Source organism: Apteryx rowi, unplaced genomic scaffold, assembly GCF_003343035.1.
Source record: "Apteryx rowi isolate R43461 unplaced genomic scaffold, aptRow1 scaffold_164, whole genome shotgun sequence".
NCBI lineage: Eukaryota > Metazoa > Chordata > Aves > Apterygiformes > Apterygidae > Apteryx > Apteryx rowi.
Window position 1 is genome coordinate 197,249 of NW_020447908.1, and position 27,361 is coordinate 224,609.

At 39.9% G+C, this 27,361-nt stretch overlaps 1 protein-coding gene across 1 annotated transcript in view; it reads left to right on the plus strand.

Annotated features, from left to right (window-relative positions):
• NRP1 (neuropilin 1) overlaps positions 1–27,361 on the plus strand; it is a 114,946-nt gene that overhangs the window by 46,089 nt on the left and 41,496 nt on the right. The window contains exons 3-6 of the mRNA XM_026060074.1: positions 647–828; positions 5,490–5,717; positions 13,472–13,627; positions 16,293–16,459. Coding sequence (XP_025915859.1) covers positions 647–828; positions 5,490–5,717; positions 13,472–13,627; positions 16,293–16,459 — 733 coding nt within the window. The remainder of the gene's footprint in view (positions 1–646; positions 829–5,489; positions 5,718–13,471; positions 13,628–16,292; positions 16,460–27,361) is intronic.

Here is a 27,361-nt window from a genome sequence, read left to right on the forward strand (position 1 = left end):
TGTAATGGAACAACTTTTGTCCAAGGAAAATCAAGTGCTGTGACTGATGTGTGGTTTTCAAGATTTGCTCAAAACTATTTGTCCAACTAACAGGGAAAATGAGAGATTTTTCTATCATTGATCTGAAACGTAGTGAGGTTTGAACAAAATCTAATGTTTAGGGATTTATTTATTATTCTGTGGACATATGTTTGGAGGACAGCATATGGAAATCAAAGTATTGTTCATAGAGAGCTCCAGCCAAAGAGACATTTTTGAATTCATAACAGAACTTCACAGTTTGAAAAGAATGCTGTGCATTATGTATTGATAACAACACTACACAGACAAAGGAACACAATTTAATAATACAGAATTGTGCTCATGAGATTTCCTTTTTTTTTGTTAATTGGTTACTTTAGCTGACATTGTCTGCAAGCATAATGGACACCATTCTTCCTAATAGTTCCATGTTGCCAGATGATGTCTACAGACATAATGTAGTCCATTTTAATTATTTCATTTTGCTTACATCTTTCAGCATAATGCATTTTCCAAGCAAGCTAGCATTTTTCTTGATTATCTATGTTGTGTTATGGTTTCTAAATTAATTAGGTCTCCTTCTTTCCTGGAAGTTAAAAGTTTCTTCCTTCCATTTATCTACCAGGTATGATTATGTTGAAGTGATTGATGGAGATAATGCTGAAGGACGCTTATGGGGAAAGTACTGTGGAAAAATTGCTCCTCCTCCTTTAGTGTCTTCAGGACCATATCTTTTTATTAAATTTGTTTCCGACTATGAAACTCATGGAGCAGGATTTTCTATCCGTTATGAAGTTTTCAAAAGAGGTGAGAAACAATTCATTATTATATAGTTCATAACCTGTAATTTTTTTACTTATATCAAAATGTTCACCATAATTGTCAGGAATGGGGAGAATGCAAGAAATTGGTTGAAGGTGAAAGTTTCATTGCTCTTGTCATTCCAATGTGGGGCATGTATTCAATGGGTGTAAATCATTATAGATCCAATGAGTCCACTGCACCTGAGAATTGACTTCTCTGGGTGTAATGTGATAGTCTTCATCAGCTGTTTGTTTAGACCTTCTTAACACCATTAGCTTGCTTTCTTTGTGATAATAATTACTGTATGATTTAATGTTACTGCCTTAACAGCACTGTAACCTTTTGAGTCCCTGACTTATTTTGGTTAGTGCTTTGCTCTGCATTCCCAAGGGATAGCTGTGGGCTCAGAAAGGACCTGAGTACACATGGGCAGCAGATGATGGAAGCGTCAGATTGCTGCTGCTTTCACAAATTGTGTTTGGGAGGTAAGGGAGAGGGGAAGCCCATGCTGTTTGCAAGCATGTCCTGCTGAATGCTTGCGCCAGGGGCTCAGTACAGCCTGGTGAGCACAGATAGCTGTATGCTGAGCAGAGAAAGTCCAGCCGAGATAGACAGTCCAGGATTGAGCAGACCTCTAGACAGCCTCCCTTTGATAACTCTCTGAGTCAAAAGCTAGAAGGGTGGAAGTGAGATCATTTTTTTGGCATACACCTTCCCTATAGCTGGATGGAGATAAATAATTCATATATTTAAAGCTGGAGAATATTGGACCAAAACGAGATAATAAATAAAAAGACAATAAGCTTAACTTCCTAGAAACAAATATTGCCTTCAACATCAATGTTTAGGGTCATATTTTCAAAGCAGTTGAAAACTCCCAATTTCAAATGCAAAACACTCACAGACAGTGCCACATTTTCAGGACCAGTTCAGCTCCCTTTCATGTACCCAGACCAGAGCCGGATTTTCAGCCGTGTTCAGCACACACACTTGGTGGCAGCTGTACTGTTAATGAGGAGGGGCACAGTAGTGAAGTCTCTTTTCTATTGCATGCTATTGCTGCTCTGCACACTGCTAATTGGGGCCACAGACCTCTTGTTCACCATCTTCCCTGTCTGTAAATCCACTCTTGGCTCCCAGAAATTCTTTTGGTGACCCTCAGGGTCACATTTTTTGAAAGAATTCAACATCCAAATGATACCAAGCTTTCCTGAAAAATATCTCTATTTACATTGGCRTCTTTTAGAAGCTACTCTTGTGTCCTGAAGTTTCTCAGTGCTTGTATATACAGTACCATTTTTCATAAAGACCAAGGCTGAAATGCAAGAACAAGTGGAAGAATGGCCCATGAAATAATCTATTTTAACAAGTGAGCCCTTTCAAGAAAAAAGCTTTTATTTATTTCTAATAGTGTAGTGACAGCTCAGAGCTTTGACAGAGATGTTGTGTTTATTTCCTTATGTGGTCATTTACATCTCTCAGTGATACACATTAACCATGTTAAGATGGCATTATGAATGTGATTTTACACACACAGAAGTCAGGAAACTCAAAATTATGGCTCCCAGAGCAACTTTAGTTCATTCCACATAAACTGTATATTAAGGCAGGAAAGTTATCACCAGGTATAGCATTAGAAAATACCGTATGCACACAAAGGGTACAAGTTATGGTTGCTGTGGGAACACAGTCATTTTTACTTTTGATTTAACGTATATATGCTGTTAGAAATTTGCATTTTAAGTTCTGTACCAAATAGAGCTGACCAGTTTACCCTCTTACGCAGAGGAAGCTAAGACACCCACACCAGACTAATATGCCATGTTTTAGTACATTCACATTCTAGTTCATCATTTCCCAGATAGGAAAAGAAATATTAAAAGATCCTAGTCCCAAGGTCCTGTGGTACTGAGCCTAAGGCTGAGTTGCATTCAAACACACAGTATATTTTTGCCAATTATTCCTGTGAGGCCATCCTTAGTTTTTGAAAAGAAAAGCTGCATTACTCTATCCTAAGGTGAACTGTAAACCTGATGCTCACTGGGCTGCATGCAGTGGAAACTGTGAGGAGAGACTGGCACATGTAAGGACCATGATAAATGTACTATGGGTTTGAGAGTAGGAGCTGCCTTTACTTCTCATTCAGCTTCTTAACCAGAGAGACACTGAAGGAGATGCTGAGTTCTAGACTAAAAACATGAGATCCGTATCACCTAATGTTTAGCCCATTTGAAATATTTGTCATTTTGGCTCTGGCAGCAAGCCTGTCTTAGGATGGATGAATGGCCTCATGACTACAAGAGGATCTAGATGATTAACATTCTATATTCCTAACCTTAGATGGACTTAATTAATGGTTTAAATCGAAATAAAAGACATTGTCAAACAGGAAGACAAAAGATTTTCTGGCTCAGTGACACCTCCTACAGAGAGCAAATGAAATGATTTCCAAAATCATCTCTTTCTCTTTCTTTTGCTCCTTCTTTTGCCTGCCCTCCCTCTTTCCCCAGCTTATCTCTTTCTATATTTCATACACACACACACATGCAATTTCTCCGTCTCAAAAGTATCTACTCTGATGGGCCTCTTTTACGCCAGAACTCCATGCAGTTCATTGTAGCCTCAGAGCTGATTTAACTCCTGTTGTTTCTTCACAGTGTTAATAAGGGGTCAAAATCTGTGGAGGGCATTTTATTGAGGGAACTCATCTGAAAATAGTTTTTGTTTCTTGCACCAAACTGGCTTGAACATGTTTAAAACAAAGCAAGGTGGTATTGAGATGCCACGGGTGACCATAGGGAGTCCAACAATCCTGTGCTCCCAGAGCCAGGGTTTGGTTGTATTTAATAAAACAGTAATGATCCTGGCTTACATTTTATATTGCATCTATTATTGGATTCCAAGAGGAGTACAGAGCACTTCATGCTATGAATGGCATACTCCGAGGTTATTTTATCCTGGAACAGCAGCTACTGGTGGGAGTGAGGAGCAGCAAACAGAATATAACCCTCCCAAATATGACAAAGAGATAAGGGAATGACAGAGAGAGAAGAGAAATATCTGGCTAATGTGTAAGGGGGAGATTTAATTATAGGCAAAATGCAATTTCCCAAATTGGAACGGGTCAGGTTATGTACCCATTAATATCTACCTCTTCCAAAATATGCCGTGAAGTGTTCTGAATATTAATTTGATAGCTCAACCATTTCCTATCAGTGTCTGCTGAARGACAAAAATACCTGAATTGACTGGATTCCTTCAGATCTCTCTCTCTTGCATACTGAATTTACTTGAGAGGTGGCCATATCTGTGGGGGGTAATATGTTTGGCACATTCACAAGGAAAACATTTTCTATGGTGCAATAAGAGTATTCATATATTCAACAGACCAGACTTTTTTTCCATCAATGAACTGTGTTAAGCATTGGAAATCCTCTAAGGCTCCTGACTACAGTCTCTAAGGAAGCTGGGCATCCTCGTCTAAATTGAAAGCTGCCACACAGACTCATAGCCCAGCACAGACCTGTTGCAACCAAACTCTTGCCTGTATCATTCTTCTACGCCATGTCTGAAGAGCTTCATCTGAGCCATCCTACCCAAACTCCCCAGCCAGCTGGTATCCACTAATGCCCCAAATCCTGTAACTCACTTTCTGTTAAATCGGGAGTGTCGAAAGTCAGAGAGAGAGAGGTACCTAAGCTGACCCAGGGGGAGGAGGTGTGGGCAGTGCCTGCAGCTTGCTCCGAGCACACCTGCAGATGTGGAATCCAAGGAGAAAATTCCTGAGGAACCTAAATAAAGGAGAAATTTGATCTTTCAACAAGAGATGGACTCTGGTTTTAGACCCCTGCATTCGCAAAGGCACATCCAGTGATCTGGCCTTTCATATCCTTGCTTCTCCACTGCCACTTCCCTGCTTGACCAAGAGCAGTGTTTGGAGGATCACATTATGCCATGGTGGGGACATTGGGGAAAGTTAGTGTGTCAACATTGACATTAGGTGACTTCTAGCAACACTGCCTGTAATCACACAGTTTATCATGCCTGCACTAACAGCAACATTTTACTGGTGCACCTGTGTCAACACCACTCAGAGTGAGTCACTCACCCTTGGTACATGTACGAATTACCTTTCACATTTAGTTTGTCAAGGAGGCATAGGTCACATCTGGCAGAGTTACTGAGTCAGTGCTCCAGGAATCTGAAACCACTACTCCCTCTACTGAATTCACTCACCCGCTTTCCTAAAATGTTCTATTTCACCAATAAAAGCCTGTCAGCCACAAGATTTAAAGATTTGAGCTTGAAGGGGCTATAATTATTTCTCTAGGGCTCTGTCAAGATTTCTGCAGCTTACATTTTCATTGTTCCCACATGACTTTGTATTTGTCATAATTTTTTCTAGAGCTGGTACAAGTTTTCATATTGTTCCATACAAATTGAAAATTGGAGATCACACAGTATATGTGAATTGTGCTTTAATACCTGACTATCAATAATAGGAACAAGCTGGCTGAGTGATTAATACAGCAATTAAAATGAGGTGTTTCATTGGAAAGCCACCTTTGCTGCTAGAAAGACAATATGACCAAATTTGTATTCCAGCTAACTACTTTGCTGAGTAGTATAGTGTTAACTTAGGTATTTTTCTCTTTCTCATCCAGGACCTGAATGTTCCAGAAACTTTACTTCGTCAAGTGGAATGATAAAGTCTCCTGGGTTCCCTGAAAAATATCCCAATAGCCTTGAATGCACTTATATTATCTTTGCACCAAAGATGTCAGAGATTATACTGGAATTTGAAAGCTTTGAACTAGAACCTGATTCAAATACTCCAGGGGGAGCGTTCTGTCGCTATGACCGATTGGAAATCTGGGATGGATTCCCCGATGGTAAGAGAAAAATGGACTGTGATATGCATAGCCGTTACTTTATAGTGGGCTGCAGAAGGCATATTCTCATTCTTTTAAATGTCATAGTAGAGAGGTCCTTGTTTGATTTATGTGAGATGAGTTGAATTAATGGGAGAAATACATTATAAATTCATTCAGTAAGGCATATTACCGTGTGAATGATTTTTTAATGAAATATGCTTAATTTTGAACAGTTGGTTTGGGTGAAGAATCTGCTTTTAGAGGTAATATGTGATGGATCTATGCTAAAATAAACTACATGTGGAAGTCTTATAAAGGGTCCCCAGACTTCTGAAGGCAACACGAGTGTTGTCCGGTAGTTTCCTACACCCTGGTTTAGGTTTACTAGGTTAGCCCAAACTGGGCTTTAGGTACGACCCTTCTAGCTTGAGGAGGAACCAGGTTAGAGCCCAGCTGTGAAAGCAGAGAATTTCTTTACCAGAGCAAATGTGGCATCTGTACAATTGAAATCATAGTCACTAAGTGATTACCCAGCTCAATGAACAGTCCTGCAGTTAGCCATTCAGCTAGCTTAGGTGCCCTGCAGGGTTCCTCTTACAGCAGTATAAGCAAATCCAAAGGTCTTATCTTAATGTGTTAATTTATAATTTCTACTGAGTAGCTGGGCACACATGCCAGGCTGCCAGTTGGATACCCTTCTGGAACTTATTCTTTGCCGTTTCAGTAATTTTCCACTTAGTTGTTGACCCCACTTGACCTTGTGTTTAAATTCATTAAGTGCATAGCTAGATACCAGCTACATCTATGGAGCCAGTGAGCCCTCATTTCACCCAATGCCCAGTCTCCTATCCCTATTTTACACCGAGACTGATGCACGCAACAGCCACATGATTTCTCCACTTTTTCTTGTATGGCAATGGGTCTGCAACATCCAAGTTCCCTCCAGTTAGGGCAGCCGTGTAGCATTTCTCAAAAGACTCTGGCTAGACAGGCTGAGGGTCCAGCCCACGAGGCACTGTTAAAGCCGAGTACCTAACCTTTAGGGTGCCAAAATGTCTATTCAGACTGTAGAAGCAGCAATGTTAAACCAATTGCTCTTGATGCCTTTTTTCAGTGTCTCCATGTATGCTGCAAGCTGATAAAGAGAAGCATCTTGTAGATGTTCTTCTTCTTTCTTTTGTAACTTGTAGCAAAATCCAGCAAGTCAGGATTCATGTCGTTTGTGTCGAGCACTAATTACAGCTATTTCAGTTTTCCGCTGGTGTGATAGCCCATTTTAATAGATATTTTCTTTGCTTTTATGAACAGCAGTGGTGGTTTCTACAAACTGCTAATCCTATATTAATATTTCATTTAAATGAAAACATATAACTTTAGGAACATATTTTAATAGCACATTTGAACTTGCCTCTTTTCTTAGATTAATCCACAATGTCATTCCAATTAAAGCTTTTATTGATGCTGCAGTAAATAGGTATCTGATTTTTTACATGTTTGTTTTTCCTTTTGTTTTAGGTTTAATAAGTTTATCATGGCTCTTTTAGCACTCCAGTAAATAGTGAAGAAAGAGCCTTAACAGTAGTAGAAAGATGATTTAGTATTTAATTCCTCAGTTAGGAAAACAGTATTGTAACAATACAATAACGATGTCTGGAACATTTAATAATAGGTTTATTTGCATATAAGCCAAATCTTTCCAAGCTAAATTCCTGGAGAACTTGGATTTAAACTGACATGTGAAAAAATGACCCAATCAATCAATTTATGTGTAACATTATCAGAAAGAAATGCATTATTATTAGTGTCAGAGGGTTTCAAAGTGTTAATTTTCTGGTTCAGAAAAGTGACTGAGCCATACCAAAGAACAATTAACAACATGCATTATCAGCTTTCCAGTTCCCTCACARACTATCCAAACCCAAACTGATCCTGACATCCAGTACGTTTACACATTTGTAAATAGTCATCTGATTCTGTAGACTAGAAAGAAATGTTTCCTTAGACACAAACTGTTGGAGCTTGTGGCAGTCCTACAAAAATGTTTGATACATGATTCACTGTAGGATGATTCCGTAGCCAGAAGTTTCTTTCTCTTGCTTAACTTAGCACTATAAGGGCAGAGAGGACGTCATTGCTTCTCCATAAATATATCACAGGATGAATACTAGGGAGGGAGAAGAACTATTTCAACTGAAGAGCAAAGTTTACACAGGAAACTGAGGATAGAAATTAAAATAAGCTTCTAGATATCTGAAAGAGAGAATCCAGATAATCTTACAAAAAAGGGAGAAAGAAGCCAAAATAAATCTAATTTGCATACAGATGGAAGTAGTAAGTTCTGAAAAAGATTAGATATTATGGTTGCCTCTGACAAAGGGAGACTCACCCAGACCTTTGTCCCTATTTTCCTTTAGTCTGTGAAAAAATATTTTGACGCTGCAATCTATATTATTAACTAAAACAGCACTACGGCATCTGTCTGTCATTGTCTGTACTTCTTAATTGCCAGCACGTTTCCTGGCACTATTTTAGGCCACGTCAACCTGCACTTTCCCAAGCAATTCCTAAGCATGGTTTGGAGGACCGCAATTGGCGCTTTGGACATGGCCATCCTGCTTTAGAGGGCAGAGCCATATGGAAGTGAGCTGTGTCATGCCATTAGTCTGAGCCAAAAAATGGTCACTGGCCACAGTGTTTCATTTAGTGATATAGACATAGCCATAAAAAATTAATCTGTTTTGCTTTGTTATACTGCACTACTGCTTACATGCCCAGTTATGTTAGATGTTAAATCACCCATTTTGCCACATTTCATTTAAACATAGAATAAAACAAGGATTCCTAGTACTAAGGATATGGTAGATATCTGGATTTAGCAGTAAATCAGTGCACAAAAAGGAGTTTTATATTTTGTTTTGGTTTACTATAAACTATTACTTTTAAAATGCTTGAAATATATATATATATATCCTTCCATTAAAATCCACAGCTGCACAGCTGCACAGCTATGGTTTGCAGGGATGATGCTGAGCATAGTGAATGGTTTGGCAGAGAACAGCTGTAGCTGCAGCCAGGGCAGGATTACCTGGGCAGTCCCCTGGCACTCTCACCCAGTGCTGAGTGCCAGGTGTCCCGGTTTGAGCCAGGCACTGCAAGTCCCGCTGTCCTCGACAGGGGAGAACAACACTTCCTCGCTGATCTGTCTTAGCCATCCGGTTTAGGATGCAGCGAATGGTCCTCTGAAGGTGTTTATCCCATTGACTATAATGGGAGCTCTGGGTCACTAACTCTATAACATCTATAGTTTTAGATGCCTAAATTAGAGCAGATGAATCTCACCATATCTGTAAAAAGTTTTTATGGTAGAATTTGATCAGCTACAGGCACTAAAGATCAGCAGGAACTGAATTTGCTGTTTTCAAGAAAATGTGCAATTGTGAAGTATTTATTTTTTTCCCTTCCTTGCCCCCCAAAAAGCAAAAAAAAAAGTATTTTCTCTTAAATGAAGTTTCAAAATGATGTTTAAAATTAAATGTCAAAATCCGTATGCCTCCACTTACATTTTGCTTCTTCCTAATTGACATTTTCCTGATGGAAAACAATTTTCTTTTAGAAGATTTGCCAGCAACTACAATGATCATTTGCGAAGAAGTTAATCCTGAAATGCTCCTTCACAGTCATGGAGTCCCTAAGTCTACCTAGTTATCCTTTGAGTAGATTGAATCTGGCAAATGCTGGGTACTTGCATCTTGATTTTGCAAAACCCGTGCTTATCTTTGAAGCATATGAGTAGTTACACTGACTTCAAAAGGAATTCTTCGGGGACACTTATGTGTCTGAAGTTAAGCAATAGTCTAAGTGTTTTGCTTGTTCATGAGGGGAATGGTAGGCATGTTGTTCAGGAAAGCCTCAAACCGGCACTTTGTTTCTGCATAACTGCATGCCAAATGCACCCTTTGGTCTCTTCTTTTAAGCACAGCAATAAGTGAAACAGGCCCTGTTGGAGATTATTTGGGAACTACAGGTGCATTTTGCAAATATTGTGCAGAAAGAGGACGATGCTTTGAAGAAGATAACAGGTAGAGTTGGAACAAGGGAAAAGGTAGATCACAGAACAGAAATATGTGATTTTGCATGAATAAACTAGACACCAAAAACCTCTTTTCCCAAGGCACAAATAAACCTCAGCCAGCCTTGGCTGAGAACAGTCCATTGATGACTTTGAAGAAGAATAGCCCACTCAAAACCAGGACTAGCTTAAGTGATGAATTGCACATATTCATCATGCAGCTTTCTTTGAAGCTCTATAGATTGTCTACTAGGGGCTCAAAAGTAATTTAAAGAAGTTTACATATGGTTTGAGAACCACAGGCTAGGTATTATTGTTCTGGTCAATACCAGAAGAGCTTGCACTGAATTATAGAACAAAAAAACCCACTTTACTTCTGTTGTTAACATCAATGCAAATGAAGGTTGCTATTAATTTAGGTGTTTTTCTCCTCTGTTGTGGTTGCCTTCTACACTTGTGAGAAGCTATTAAGGCATAAGAATATATACAAGCTCAGATTAAGTGACTACTGGGCTAGGAGGACAAAATTCATTTTGCAATTCTTTTCTCTTTAGCAGCCTTAATTGTATGCAAATGTTTTGTCAATAAGATTCACACTGCTTTGAAAATACTGTTTACAGCACACCAACACACTTTTATAGACCAACTTTAAAATTCAGTGAAATGCCTAGTTAATGTAACACTTCTTTTAATATTTTAGAAGTCTGATATATCATTTTGCTTTCCTTTTTTATTTTTTTAATTGAATTACAAAAGATAAGATTTCAACTGGATGGGCAAATATGTATTCCAACAAGTATCACAATTGCCTGACAATAAATTTACTCTTTAGTCAGAAGGGCAAATAGTAGATTAGTAATATATTATATTTTTTATGCATCAGTTGTCAGTAGCAAAAGAGAAGAGGAATTAGTAGGGATAAGGTTTCTGTTTAGTCTTAAACCACAAGCCATATTCTGTAGATACTATAAATCAGATTCTGTAACCTTCACCCATACATACTCAAAATAGTCCAAGGATTTATTCTAGTTCTCAAATAGACTCTGTGTTTTGGAAAAAGCTTGCAAAACAGGTTTCTTAGTTGCCCCTCCATCTTTTAACTTGAAAGTAACTTAGTTTTCCACTGTACATGCTATGCCGATGGAGAGAGGAGGCAAGATCCCAGAAATAGCTAAAGCATGGGCAGTCAAGCAGAACTCGTTGGCTCAGAGAAATGTCCCTGTTGTGTGGTGCTAGAACTGACCCTGAGTGAGGACATTTCCAAGTGACTCCTGTTCGGAGCAGGCCTTCCTGGGGGAAGCCGACAAAGTGGCATGATGGTCTGCCCATAAGGCTGCAAAGAGCTTTCTAGGCCTAATCACATTTCAGTACCTGCTCGTCTAGAATTCCCATTTTGACCCATATATGGTCTTTTATATCAGTATGAGAATTTAGGAAATTACCCCCTCAATTCATAAAGAAGACGGGTCAGGAAGACACTACAAAAAAGCAGTGGCAGAGTCTACTCAGGCAGCTGGCAGTATAATCCCCCTGGATTATTGCTCAGACAGTGTCCCCTACACTGCATTTATTTGATGTGGTGACACCTGAAACATCAGATAATTTATTATCTTTCAAAACTTTTTGAGACTTAAATGGAAAAGGGGAACTTTGAGTGTGTTAGCTATTTATATAAGACGAATAAGAATCTCTGTTTCATCCAGTTCTGCTCAGATCAATACCACATTAGCTCAGTAGGCTAAGGTTTACATGTTGTGCAAAAAAATTCAATACCTCTTTGTGTCATGTTCGCAAAGTTTTTGGCTCTTACATCTACACAAGCCAGTAAAGGGAATAGTGCCATGATAGCAGGGGCAATCTTTGGGAGGCTGAAATGCAGAATCATTAAATGTGTCTTAAAAATTATAAACCAGTGAGTCATGGGGAATCTTAAAGCCTGTCTGCTTTAAACAAAGTTCCCTTCTGTTTTCTGTTTCAAAGAGGCCTTCCTTGCAGCAAATGGGAGGAGGGAGGCTCAGAGCGCCGTAACATGGTGGCCTCATCCTTCCTAGTCTCTTGCAGTTCAGAGCAAGATCAGCAGCTGTAATGGTGAGAGGCCATCATGGGAGAGAGCAGGGTCAGAGCCATCTGCACATCCAAAATTAAAAAGAAATACAACTGGGGCAATTGGAGCCAGAAGCGGGGGTGTTATTTCATATTTTTGAAAAGGCAGTAATGCTAGCACTCCAGAATGACGACTTTCTCACTTCAGATGATAGAACCATAAAGCTTTAATGATTTCCAGGATAAGAAAGAATCCAGCTCATATCCTCTGTAGGGTGTTTCATTCCAGCAGTACCACATTGAACAGCCCTGGTGAAAAAGGGTTGAACTGGCAGGTATTTTAAACGCCATGGGATTGCCAAGGCAACTGAAGACTAACTATGGCCAGAACATGGTTAGAAAAATAAATGCTGGCAGCAAGAGCTGTATCATCCGTGCTTCTTCTTTCTGGCAACACTGGGGCCTTACAGAAATGTGTAGCTTATATAATAAAGCTATTCCAAGTTGGAACTGTTTTATTTGTTGGAAAAGGCCAATAAATGACTACAAAATTATGTTAGCTGAGGATTTTCTTTGAACTGTGAATAATTGGGATATATAAACATTTTATATTTTAAACTGAAAGTTAAAGGACTTCCTAGAGAAATGATGAGGTGTTAATGTAAGCCTGAAAAGCCAGTGGTGTAAGCATTAGAATGATGTCTTATGATTAGTATTGTGATCGACTCTTTGCATGGGTTTTAGCATTATCTGTTCTTATTGTTTGTAAGCACAGATGTATCACTATTCAACAGCCTAGGGACCTATCTGTAGGGAATGCGTAAGTGCTAGAAGGCCACATATGCTGGTTGTGAATTGAGTAGCTTAATTAAGGGAACAGATTATCTCACTGCACAGGCAATCCAGAAAAATATCAGGAATTGGTTTATATATTATTAACAGGCAGAGAGATCATGTATGTGTGTATGTGCATGTGTCCTGTGACATGGAGATATACTTAAGAAATCCTTGCTCTTTTTAATGGATTAAGATTTTCCTCAAGAATTCTTTTAACAGTATTCTTGAATACTGAGCATATGGGAGAAAGATCCATGAGGATGTGCTGAAAGCCTAAATAGGAGGGTATAAAGAGCTGTTGCTCATTGCGTCAATATGAATGCAAAAACATTTTTCTAAATTTGCTATGAAACTAACAGATTATCTGCAGCATTGGGCATAAATCCTGAAAGGTGCTGTTTGAACTCCTATTCCCAGAGCTAAGGGTGTTCAGCATCTTATAAGCTTGTGGGTAAATTGGACTATTCAATGTCCTGATCATAACTAGGTGCTTCAATCGCACTTTGGAAAACACTTCTGCTGTTTTATACATGTAATTTTGTGCATCGTTGCTCACCGTGCACTTTAAAAGACACCTTTTGAAAATCTAGTTCTTTACCTCTTTGGAGGTTTGTGGAGTGCTACCTGTAATGTAGAAGTGAGCCTTCCATGGTAGGATAAGCAATTTATTGTTCATTGCTAAGTTATTGGTGAGATTGTGATTTTAAACTGTTGTAGAGGCTTGCTATTTCCTGCTGAGGGAATCTCTTTAGGAGGCTATTGTAGTGGCATCTATTGTAGTAGGAGAAGAGGTGGTTTACTGTTATATTTTGTTTCTTTTCAGTTGGCCCGCACATAGGGCGTTATTGTGGGCAGAACAACCCAGGCCGCGTTCGCTCATCAACGGGGATTCTTTCAATGGTATTTTACACCGACAGTGCAATAGCAAAAGAGGGATTCTCAGCAAACTACAGCGTGTCACAGAGCAGCGTATCAGAAGGTCAGTATTTATCCATCCTGCAGAGATTCTTGGAAAATATTCTCTGTTATGTCTTCTTGCACACCAGGTAGCACATAGAACTTTAAAGAAACCTTAAATAAATAAGATAGTGGGAAAGGACTGGTTTTGTTTTTCTTTTTCCTTTTTTTTTTTTTTTTCAAAGAACAGCTACCCTTTGAAAATCAATGCAAGAAGCAGATTTCTCCTCACAGTTCTATTTCTCAGTATTAACAGGAAGCTGGAAGAATTATTGTGAAAAACTGTGCTGACCAAGGAAACCAGGAATGCAGAGCAACTGGACAGTTGCATTAAAACAGTGAAATATGGACAAAGAATGCACTATCCAAAGCTTTCTTTTATTACATGGAATAAGCTTTGATGATCGATTTTTTGAGTAAAAAGGACACAATTAATATACACAGTCTTGTTAAACCATTTCATAAGCCATTTAAGCTCTGTTCTCTGTCTCTGATTTTTCTCCCAGTTGCCTCATTTTCATGCTTACCCTTTGGACAGAGAATGAAACCAAGTGAGGGAGGAGCAGGAGAAAAATGGGCAGTGTTATGCCATGCCCTTGCTGATTTCCTTGCTTTGCTTGATGATGAAGCACTTGGAGCTTGAATCAAACTCTCTCCTTTTTGTGACTTACTGTCCAGATTCAGATTTGCCCAGATTTAATATACTTGTTTAGTCAAAGAAGGCTAACAAGAGAAAAATCAGTAAATTGAAATTATACCTCCCTCTTCCCCACCTGTCCTCTGCACTCACCTCTCCAACACCTCCTTGTAAGCACGTAGCCTGGAGGAGGGAACGGGACGTACCCCAGCCTCTGCGGTGGCAAGTATCGTCCTCCCTCTCTCTCAGGCCGTACCTCTGTCTCGTCTGGCTTCTCCTTAGGAGTTGCTGTTCCTGCCCCTTCGTTAGCTAGCACAGGCAATGCGGGTCCCCATGGCCACTTGCTCCACAGTCATCCTCCCTCTGTGCTGTAGAAGCAACATGCTGGAACCAATATTAATAGTATCTGCTATGCTGGAATGCCTCCATCCCTTAAATAGGGGACTATACAACAAGAGAGACTAGTGCATGTGCACACTAATTCCCTCAGCAATGAAATCTGTTTTAACTGATAACAAGAAACATCTTCTACGATCATTTTCTTAAACAGAGGAGTGATTCTTCTCACTTAATATCAGCCACCTTTGGTCTTTGTGTTGTTAGTACCAGAGGATAACTCAACCTACCTCAGACACCTGAAAGGCCTCAGGAGGCACCTCTCTCTCTCACTAGACTATAGGGGAGGCCCACATGTCTAGCTCAGACTAGACACCTACTTTTAGATGTTATGACTCCCACCTAGCATGCCTTGAGTCCTTCATAGTGGCTCACGGCTCTCCTTCTGATTCCAAGCAGACATTTATTTACTTTGAGTCTTACCCTAAAGTAGTTCAGCTTAGATTCCAAGGACCCGAGTACACTGAAGCAGTCCAGAAATGGGTGAAAGGGTAGTGCACTATGGGAAATGCAGTTTCAGCAGCAAGGTTGGTAATTCATATATGGGGCACCCTAGCTACAACTCCTATGAGGCACCCTGATAGCATTTCTGTATAGAAATTTTTGGTTTCCCTTTAAAAGTTTTCAAGCATATTTTTTCAGAATATTTTAATTTGCATTGAAAAATCAAAACTTCACTTATTAAAAGCTCATTGGCCAACTCATATTAGTCTTTTAATTCATTACCTTAAATTCTCAGTGAAGGCAATTTATACTAACATATACTGGACTATGAAGTGCCCAGACTGAAGTGTAGGCACATGTCCTTTTCTTCTGCCCCTGCAATGGGGGTGGTAAACCTCTGACAGAGCGGTGCATGAGCAGCTGGGTATGAGGATCTGTCTACAACCACCAGCATTCGTTGCTTTGGCAGGGGTTGGAGCCTTAGCTTTTTGCAGGCATGAGAGAAGAATTTAATCTCCATGCCCTATCAGCCTTTGAACTCAGTATATTGACTAGATTGTCAATTGATTCTGAATTATCTAGGTAATTTTTGTGTCAACAAAAAGAGATTGGATGGGGATGATCAACTCATTTAAAATACAGCACGTTACAGAAGAGACAGTAATTCCCTTAGGTCAATATTAATCTGGCCTGGATGCAAATTTTTTGTTTTATTTCCTTCCAGTGTCCAGGATCCAAAGAGAATAGCTGTATTTTTAATGATACTTTAAAAACATTTTATACTTTATTGCACTACAGTAAATAGTTTTAAAATAAAAATTATTTTGTTGAGTCATCTGGTTTGTCTTTCCTACTTTTGTGCAGAATTATAGGTTGAACACACATTGTTTTATATTATGAATCCACAGAAATGCCTGTGCTACCCTAGGAAAGAGAACTCTATTGTCCTATATTGAAATGGCTACAAAGCTGGGCTAAAAATATTTGTATAGCATTATTATTGCAGGAATTGCCATGGCAACGCGAATGACAGTATTAGGAATGACACCATAAGCCCAATACTGCCTCACTTAGAGTTGCTAAAGAATTCCAAGTCACATAAAAATAAATTCTTTAGATATTCATGTTCAAAGCAGGAAAACGTTCTCATTATTCAAAGTCTAAATCAGAAAGCTGACCATGGTAATGATGGTAATTTATTTTTCTTCAGATTTCCAGTGCATGGAACCACTAGGTATGGAGTCAGGAGAAATTCACTCTGACCAAATCACTGTCTCCTCCCAGTACAGCACTATCTGGTCTTCAGAAAGGTCCCGACTAAATTACCCTGAAAATGGATGGACCCCAGGGGAAGATTCTATCAGAGAATGGATACAGGTAAAAAGATAATGTTTTAAAGACATTATTAATAATACTCTGTGGAGTTCATTGAATGTGGAGAATGCAAAAGAAAGAACAAAAAAATACAGTAAAGGACTTCTACATAATCTAAGAATCATTGCAAGTGAATAGCTCACATTCCCTATTAGACACACACACAAAGACTGACTCCCAAAGGCATAAAAAAAGAAAAGGTCAGGAAGATTAATTCTTCTGCTTCCCACGTCTATTGTTTTTTCAGTCTTCTGGGCACAAATAAGAGATTTTGGTTTAGTGGAAAAGTCAATATTAGTTTAACATGCACTTAAAGTGGAATTTCCCAGGAAACTGAGCATGTGCTGTGTCTCAAGCTGATTATAGTTAAGCGTTAATATGTGGCATGGTGTTTTAATGCACTCAGATTTCACCTTAGAAGACCTAAGTCCCTTCTAGAATATGTTACACATGAAATGAGTTTACTGGTCTCTGTCTAGTGGCTCTTCTTCTATATCATTAAACATAGCATTCTTCACCAAGATTGGCTGTCTTGGCTTTGTTCTGTTAATATAGCAGAAATCCTGCAAACTCTTGTGCCCATGAAGACAGTCTTTCAGTTAAATGGATCTACTTAGGCTTGTTGTTTGCTATTTTTTATCAGGCCTGTAGCTGAATGGTACATGATCCCTGAACAGATTGGAATTATTCATATGAATTACTGTTTACAAATAACAATTTATCCTAATAGGATAATTAACTAATTTCATTAGGTGGAAAAACAGAGATTTATCTTAACTGTATAGGTTGACTAACACTTCTTAATTGTGATGTAGATTCTATTTGTATTGGCAAAAACTAGGAGAAAGTCTTGAGCACATTAGATAAATAATAATAATATTGAAAACTCATTCATATATTTTAAACATTCCTTCTGCTTCTTTTGCTTTCTATAGGAAATTACTAACTGACATATAAAAACAATGCATCATTAGCCATCAATAAGAATGGTCACATTGGTGTTTCCTGTGAGGTTTGCTGTCTGCAAGAAAGCTTAAAAACATGTTGAGTGGTAGTTAGCAAAGGGAAGAAAGAGGGGAAAATCTTTTATTTCTGAACCTTTGCACACAATGGGACTCTCAGGTATCCTGCTTAGGGGCCCCTACACATCCTGAGTTCTTGGCAACTTGATAATCATGGTTGAAGGACCTAATCAGGCTCCAAAGTGGCAAAAAAATCTGTTGATCCTTTTCTCTTACTTAGGAATAAATGTTAAAATCTCCCCAGCCTTATCTAAGTGCTAGGCTTGTTATTAATCATTGCTGTTTGAAATCCGTGGAATGCATGTGGAAAAAGGGTGGAATGCATCAGAATCAAATTCCATGTGTTTCATCTGGTCGTATGGCTGCCACTTTTTCTTTATTTCCTTCTTTTCTGCTGTCACTTATGCATTTATTACTAGATAATCAAAACAAGAGAGCCAGTCAAATCTCATTTGTGTGCTCCATGTGCTTATTAACTTTATTAAGTTATGATAACTACATACATATATATATGGCTTAATCCTTTCACTTAGAACTAGATCTTTCTGAGAAAAAGTTTCAAATTACTTTTTTAACCATTAACCTTTTTAACAACAAACATAACAGAATCCAAGCTACTCTGGTGTTTATGCTTAGAACAGCTGAGAGTACTTCAAGCCTCCTGCCCATGAATTTCTCAGCCTCCTTTGCAGGATGCTTGGGGTTGAAGCAACCACCAAGCATAGTTTTCAGCAGCTCTGTGCTGCCTCTAGCTGCTACATCAGCCAAGGAGCTGGTGGAGTCCTTCATGCTCTGTGCTGCTCACACCACAGCTCCAGCCTACTTCCTCCAGCCCCTGCTTTGTAAGACACTGCGTGAACTGTTTCCCCAAGCGGCTGAGCCCTAAGGCATCCCCTCCTGGCCCATAGCCCATGCTGAGGGAACAGCATACCTGGGGCAGACTTCATGCCAGAGCCAATCCAGGCTGTAGCAGCCTTTGCTGCAGAGCTGGGTCTTGTTTGCAAGGCTGAGCCTACAAAACCCTGTGGGAAGATTCGTTGCATGGAATTTGCATGCTTTACACCAACATGCATGTTGTAGAAGAGCTATTAATTGTCCTCGTCGCTCATCCTATGTAGCAGAAACCGCCAAACTGGCATGTTGGTTTTGGGCTGAGTATGCCATCCCCCAGCTTTCACAAGGTACAATGCTTGAACTCATCTTTGGTTCCATCTGTGCCAGGAGAATACTAATTTTTCTAAATATTTATTATAGTTTAATTCAATACTGCAGTTGCTCATTTAAGCCTCCAGAAGCGTTCTAGATGCTTTTCTGTTGAAGTCAATTGACAGTCTTGAGATAGGTGCTAAGCATTGCAGACCATCAGCCACTTCAGTAACATGGTCCTTGCACATAAGAACCGATATCTATGAAAGCTTGATGCCACTGGCAGTAGGCACRTGTTGCAAGTTTGTATCTGGATAAAATATTGAAATCCTCTTTCTTCTATATAAATATCCTCAGGAACAGATGTTCATCTCCATAAGGGCTTACAGACAAACAGCCAAGGACATGCACCTAATAAAATACTCTGAAATTACCAGTTGAAAAAAATCATAATATTTTGTAAAAGGAGGAAGACCCCTGTATATGAAGGACCAAGGTCACTTTGTTCTGTTTTGTTCTGTGTGCTACTGTAAACTCATCATTCATGTGAAGTATTTGCTTTTATGCAGTACAACATAAATGGATTTTAGTTGCACAGTGCAAGAGCTCTAGAAAATATTCAACTGCAAAAAACAGGCTGACTGATACAACTATACCAAACATGGAACTTTTAAAGTGGAAGCACTTTTCTTCCTGTATGTGCCATTGTCTGAGAAACAGAGATTTTGCTTCTGTCAGTAATTTATTAATCTTTCCACAATTGCACATTCCCCGTACCTGCACACACACTGTAGCTGATTAAGTAGTGGTCTGCCTTCAAACTGCTAATATGCATATGCAATTTGGGCATATATATGAGATATGTGTGGTCATGCATGGGCAAGGCAGCTTGAAAATTCATCTCCAAATGCTAGTTTCCTTAGTGTGTCATTTTTTGTATAGGGAAAATATTACAGTTCTCCTTTCCCTTCCTTTTACCCCTCCCTTTAAGGTTAATGTTTTTGCTAAGACAAAAGAAACAGAAAACCTCAGTTAAGTATCAGCGAAGGGAGATTGGTATCTACAGGGGATCTCTAGAGGGCATGTGATATGATTGTCTTCTTTGAGGTGTTGACGTCTTTTGGACCGTTTCACTGAAAAGAATTAGGAAAATAGTGGTTGCTTGTTGTTGGTAATGGATTTGCATGAATTCTATCTGTGGACGTGAAATCCTTTCTTTGGTGGAAAAACTAGATTGCTCCTTTGGCTGGCAAGATGCTAAACCCTAAGTTCATCTGAATGCCGTCTGCCTACCAGTCTCTGCTAAATGAGAGCTGTCTGTCCTTTCCTTTTCTTGTTTGTTTTGAAATAAATGTCAAAGCTTAGATTCAAAATATCAATACTGCAATCACACCATAAGTCTGCCTGGTACTTTCTTCGAGTTTTTTTACCCTCAAACACACTTTTTTAAATTGCTCAATGAGCTTCAGGTTTGGAGTGACTCCATAATCAGAAACAGAATCACTCCAGATTGAATTTCTTCTTTAAAAATACCTTAATAAAATCTGTGGATTTTCTAATATGAATGGAATAAAGATACAAAAAAGAACACAAGGCAAGGGTTGCCAGAAATAAGCCTGAAGTTAGTTTATTGTCATATGGGATATTATTAGCTCCCCAACCTTAAGCTAAACCTACTTGTTCATTACACTTACGTTTCACACACTCAGCTGCCCTTCAGTGTGAAACAGCATAATTTAAAATAGAAAATAAAAACAGCCCTTTAATTTAGTCAAGAGCAGGGAACTGCCATTGAAATATAAGTCATTGTCCCTCATTAACGTATCCTTTCACAGGAAAAATAGTATAGTGTTTCCATTTCTGTAATCTGAACAGCAAACATGTTAATAGGTATCAATTACCAGCCAGTTTCAGTACTTAGAACCAGTAAGAAGGCCGGTACGAGGCTTTCACATCTGGTTTTAGTGAAACTGTTCCTGTCTGTGGTATTTAAAATTTAAAGAACTCCTGTTATTGTGCAATTGGGAATCCTGGGGGAGTACAATGTTAATGAAATCCATAACGTGCAGGGATTTTATGATTGCATTTTCAAGGCATTCCTTCAAAAGGGACSACAGATTTCTGCCATGGCAGCAGTAATTGTATTTTTACAGAGTAGATTTAATGTTCACATTTAAGAACAGCAGTTATATTTACACTCATGTGAAAAGTAACATGTGAAATCCTTGTATTCAGGGAACAGTTTGTATCTCGCTTTGAAGCCGTGAGCCCGAGCCGTGGCCCGCTCCAGGCGCAGGCCCCTGGGGCTCGGAGAGGCGCCGAGAGCTCTCGGCTGGCTCCCCGCGGGGCTGCGTAGACGCGTGGCCAGCTCCAGGGCCAGCCCTGTGCCAGATCGGTGCGTCAGACTAAACACACCTGAGACCAGCGTGTGTGTGGTTTTGGAGGGAGACTGATTGCCTGTTACTAGGGTCACTGGTAACCTGTGCTGTCATCAATCCTCATAACGGCGTGGGTTCGCAAACCCACAACGAGCAACACCTTCTGGGTACTTTTACTGCAGAATCAGCATGTTTTCTATCAAAATGTTTCTTCTAATGCATATAACACAAATCTCTACCCTCCCACCGAGCTAGATGATAGTTTCTGGGTGGTGCAATTTTTCTCTCATCATGTAGCACTGAGTGAGACCTCCAGCTTGCTTGCCCGGGAAGCAGAGTGCACTTGTTAATAACACATGATCTTTAGTTCACGCTATGGCTGGGGCTGGACAAAACAGTAAACCTAGCTTTAAAAATCCTAGTAGCAGATGAAAACTTTGCAGCCATAGGGTAAAAAGCACCGAGCTGATATAAACACACTCGGCCAGTTCAAATTTGTTTCAGATTTATGGGGGTTAACATTGCACAAATAGACATTACACTCTGGAGCGGGTATTATCTGTCATTCTGCAGCAGACCTAAGGCCGTACAGCTAAGATGAACTCCATACTGTGCGCTCTGGCTACACTGACAGAAATGGCTAATTTGTGCTACTGGGTTTTTCAGTGGGGCGCAGATGTAGTACCAGTGGCTGGACACTGGCCTGAGTGAGAGGCTTTGCAGGGAGGGCAGGTCTGGTCTGGCCCCTAGAGCCTCCGCCTGCCCATCTAGACCTTTTCCCACACCCATCGCTTTGGCACCTATGACTCTTTCACAGCAATTTCTAGACTCGTCTTCGCTAGGAGTTTCAGCTGATCTGGTACAAAATTAGCCCTCTGCCTCTCGCAGCATTTCAAAAGAAAGGCCAGAGAGAGGTGAGAACAGGCCTCCATGGAAAGCAACCTGGGAGATCCCGCTCACCTCCACTGATTGAAATATCGGTTGTTTACTTAACACTAACTCTCCCGTGCAAGGAAAATACACTTCCATTGATTTTAAACACTTCTATGTATACACCACTTCATCAGAATGAGAGGGACCTCTGAAATGGAATTTGCCTTCCACATTTGTCTTCGTTCCTGTACACTCGTAGTACCCTGTATTCTCTGTTACTTGTTCCTTTGGAAGCAAAACCCAGAAGCATGCATCACTGATGTAAACTGGTATATAGATTAATACAGATTTATTCCTGCAGGAGATTTGAAAATAATTGCAGTTCATCATTTGGTGTCTCAACCTTTTATCTGTGTCGTAGCTTATTTCTTTATCAGGTATTCACTTAAAAATATAGTCAGTATTTATATAGGCTACTGCACAGCACATTTATTTTGTTAGCAGGTTTATTCTTACATCAGGCAGTTGCTTAGGCTGACTTTACTGAGCAAGCTTATCTAAATGTTTCACATGAAAGCTCAAGGAAGTGCAAGTCAACAATGCCTGTTGTTTTTATTATTATTTCCTCTGGAGTTTGATATTGCAGTGAAGTGCATCGTATTACTGCGTATAATAATGTGAAACCTCAGCCTTCAAGTTCTCCTAGTCTTTAAAGGACTGCCTGAGAGCTGAAGTTCATAGGCTTTATGGCAAGGCTTACCCATCATTAGGGAGTATTTTGACATGAAAGCACAAAAACTGTCAGTTCTTCATTTTCTCTACCATTTTAGAATATATGTTATCACGTTTTTGGTTCATGTCATTTTACAGTTCATAACTGCACTCCAGAAATTATAAAAAGCAGAGTTAGCTTTGTGTGAAGAAGCGTTGCAGTTGTCTTATGGTCTTAACATATGTTTGCACATGGGTAAAGAATGACAAAAGAATATTCCTTTCTGGAAATCACAGCCACCACAGACTGTGACACAGTGCAGAACTGGGGTTAATTGACCCAGCAGGATGCATTCGTACCTTTGTTTGTTGTGATGTGGGAATAAATGGTACAGTTTCACAAAGGTGAGTACTGAAATCAGACAGGAGGGAGAGGGAGATATAAAAGGACTCTACAAAGTATGAAGTTTTTTTGATTATTCAAAGTGCTTTAAGAGCTATTTTAGTACCAGAAATTTCCCAGCCATAGATTTATCACTCTGGGGAGGCTGAGGRGATGCTCAGAGAACAGTGCAAAACCGCTGGCAGCCTTATTGCTCCAGAAGTGCAGGTGCAAAACACAGTGGAGAAGCAAATCCCCTCTACATCCCTCTGACATGTTTCAGCGTCAGCCTGGATGCAGAGGGGATTCCTGCGTGGCTCCGAGCAATCCCACCCGCGACATACGGAGGCACAGCAGAAGCAGGACCCCTCCGAGCCTCCACTGCCAGCCTCATCAGTGTAACCCTTGCAGCTCTTCCAGGGGATCCGTTATGCAGAGGTCTGGGTAGCTGGTATGTAATGCTGTAATTACCTCTGCATCCACGTCCCCGGCCAGCCCTATGGCCCCTCCACGGCTGCAAGACAGATGGCTCTTTAGAGCTGACATAGCAAATTAAAAGTGTCCAGAAAAAGCACCGATTCAGCAGCTACTAACATGATTTTGTGAATTTATCTTACTTTCACTGCATAGTTGGTTCCAGGGGGAAAAAATTAAGTTTTTAATATGTTTTTTAAACAAAACACTACAGGTTTTTTTTTTTAATTTCAACAACTTTTTTTGCTACTTTCTTTCACAGAAATTAAAGCCACTTAAAAACAGGTAATTAGGACAAAATTTTTCATTCCCATTTGAGTGAAATATTTCATTCAGTACTAAATGATTCTTCTTTCTCTCTTTTTTCCCACTCACTGGATTTGTGCAGTTTGGCTCATCTTAAAACTTTTTTTTATTGTTTGCCGTTTTTAACTGACACTGAACCGAAAAAGTCAGATGTTTGTGCCATTGTGCTTTGTAGGGGCACGGGCTCTCAGGCAATTTGCAGAGCCCTGCGTGGGCTCAGGCAGCCTTGCCCACCCAGCTACCACGCGCTGCACGCACATGTCTTCTGCCATGGCCACGGCTTTCTGCAGGTGTGAAGGAAGGTATCTCAAAAGGAGATTTTTCCTAGTCCAGCAGAAATAAATTAATCTACAGGACTAGGCAGGTGTCAAAATGCAGGCAGTAGAGAGCTCAAGGCTAGACATTAAATGACTAAGGGTAGTGGCTGCAAGCACAGTTTTGGGTAAGAACGCGCAGCTGAGGCGGGTCGTAATAAGCGTAGTTGTTACTGAGCTAAAGGTCTTGGTTCTCGTGGGGTTGGCCCTGCGCTGGAGATTATAGGTGTATTGTCAAGTGCTTCACAGAGGCGACTGTGCTTTTTTATTCACTCCTTCCACACTTGCATAGTAGTGTCAAGCTGAAGAGTTCACAAGTCCTATGGGTCCATCCCCATCCCTGCATCCATGCTCCAGATTTTCTGTTGCTGAGCTATTTACCTCCCCCGTCCTTGTGTTATCCTGCTTTTCTGTCCCAGTTTAATTCTGCTCTGCCCATTAGGTGACATTTTCACAGCAGTAGCAAAATAGGTAAAGTGGAAGGATAAATGAGATTTCCTCCAAGACATAAATACCTGCCCTTCAGAAAGCAATTTGTCTTCTTCCCATAAAAAAGAAGTATTTCAACAGGGAAATAATTCCATTTTTCCTTCCCTCTAATGTTTTTATTCAAGGTTTTAAAAAAATCTTCAAAACGGCATCAGTGTAAACTTCATAGCTATCTGATAAACAAAGCCTACTAGCAGAGAAAACACAGTTGACCAAACATTAAACTGAGGTTTGGTTCATCTGTTTTCAGGAACAACTGGCTTCTCATCAGAGAAGGACTGTTTACACATAACTTCCAACAAGCAGCTGTACCTATGGAGTCTGGTTTTTCTCTCCTCCGCAGCCTCCGGTGTTGAACGTTTTGGACCACCTTCATTTCTGGTGTTGATCCTCTGAAGCTGCTGAAAAGATTGATTCGTCCTATCCCATATAAAACCAGGGCATATTTTAACTAGTCATATGTAGGTTGTAGATTATTGTAATACTCACTAAAGTGGCCTTCAGCCTTAACACAGACAAGAACAAGCACTTCCATTGCAAATTCTGTTAAAATCAAACTATGGGCTGAAGGGCAGACATAGTACAGAATAATTTTAAAATGCTCTTATCAGGCTTAAAAATTAACTATCCATAGTAGTGTTACTCCCTTTCATGATATGCTTAACTAAGAAAATACATCCTGTGTTTGTTTTAAAAAGCAGCAGCACTTAGAAATCAATAGCTGTGCCCTTTGCATAGCTGGAGATAGAGCGACTTTGAGAGAGCGACAGCATAGGGGATGTGCAAACCAGGCACTGCTCTTGGGCCAAAGAAACCCTGGAAAGGAGATCATGGAGGCTGAGCAGGCTTTGCTGAAAGGCGGGCAGAGCTGGGGGCAGCCGCTCTCCCAGCTTTGCTCCAGCCGCGGAGGGGAAATCTCCTTGGGAGCTGCTAGCCTGACCCCCCCTCCTGCCCTGCCCCGTCCTTCTCCCCCGCTCTGGCCTGGGACCAAGAGAAGTTCTTCCAAGCACGCTCAGAGGTCTCCAATCTGTACGTGCTGAGGGACGTACTAAAGAAGAAGTGAAATGATGCTTGCGTGTATGTCCTTTGTCTTTCATTCTTCTCCACACATTTACAGTACACTCACCACACCGTCTAACTACAGTTACCTGACATGTTTCTAGAAGGTATCAGAAACTCATATTTTTAAAACGAGGGTGACTTGTTTGGTGACCCAGTAGTAAATTAAAATCATCATACACAATGTGTATGAAATAGAAAATCGAATTTTGGTGCAACAAAACTGACAGTTCCATTTAACAGAGAATAAATGAATGCAGACTCCTGTGGATGACTGACTGATTTAAAGAGACTGTGCCGATTTTCCAAGATGAGAGAGCTGATCACAAGAGAATACATATATTTCTATGTGACACAGGTTATATACCTATTCAAATTGCCAGTGAAATTAGGCTTAAAAAGGATTAAATCTTAGACACTGGCAGTCTTTCCCATTTTGTTGCTATTTCTGATAGAAAATCCAGAGTCTGAACTTTCAAAAAAATCTAACCGTAGCAAATTCCAGTGATTTCAGCGGAGCTCTGTCTGGATGGAGTAATGGCACAGTCAGATTTGCACCATCAAGGCCTGAGAAAGTAGAGGTATAATTCGTCGTAGTATATCACACTGTCACTTACCAGCCTCCTACTGAATTAGCACAGGTTTGTGGAGAAAGGAAGCAGCAGAGGTTATTTCTGTGTGATTATGCATGGGTAATATTGTACTTGTATTCAAATGACAAAATGTATTACCAGTCAAGCCCTGCTGCCTGTGCCCTCTGATTTCAACAGGACAGCAGCTGGCAAAACGATACGGAAGAACTTTATAGGCAAAATTCAGTGTTTTCCACGCAAAGCACCATTATTCACATGTGAAGCAGTTTGATAGAGAAGCTTTGGGTTACTTGTTTTCCATTTGTGAATGTTAGTTGCTCAGTACACTGGGGGGAAAAAAGTCCTACAATTATCCCCTTCTCTCAGAAAAGAGTGGTTCTGCAAGTATTGCTATAGAGTTTCCCTTTTCTATAGTTTCTAACACAGATTGGGGAAGGTTACATTCAAACTGCGCTAAATAGTTGTCTTCTTTCCAGATCAGAGGATTAAGCTCAGATTTAAAATTAAATGTAAATTACAAATAAGTATTCAGAAAACGTTAATTAAAAGTATTACGTTCCTGACTCATTTATTGCTCAGCAAGGGTTCCTAAGTATCTTAGCTGGAGAAAGGGGCCATTCACATTCCTTCTTTTTTTGACCAAGTCATTGTAAATGTCTTAGGTTATCCATTTGCAAGTTAATGTAGTGCTGAAGCAAAGGTTTTAATTTTAAAGAAGTAATATTTCACAGCAAGATATGCTCCTGCAAGATGTAAAACAATCTTTTTCTAAAGCATGGGGAGTTAATCAGCCTTTCTCTTCATTGCTACAGAGAGGGTTCGAATGGCATAAGATGCTGATTACTTAGATCCTGGAGTCTATAGAAATCCCAATACTATTACATTTTCCTCTCTTTGTTATCAGAGTTTATTGTGTCTTGGTGTTCAAGTTTTAAGTAGTTTTCAAGTAAAAAATAAATTAGGAAGAAGGTTATTTGCTGAGTCTTCTGAATAGCGGTTATGTTACATCAGAGCACTGTAAGAAGGCTTAAGGTGGAGCTTGAAAATGAATAGCTGGAGGATCGGTCCCTATCACTGAGTGTGCAGTGGACACATTTCATAAAATACAGTTAGCCCATTTCAGGAGAACATTGCATTGCCCTTGCTTTTAAACCAAAC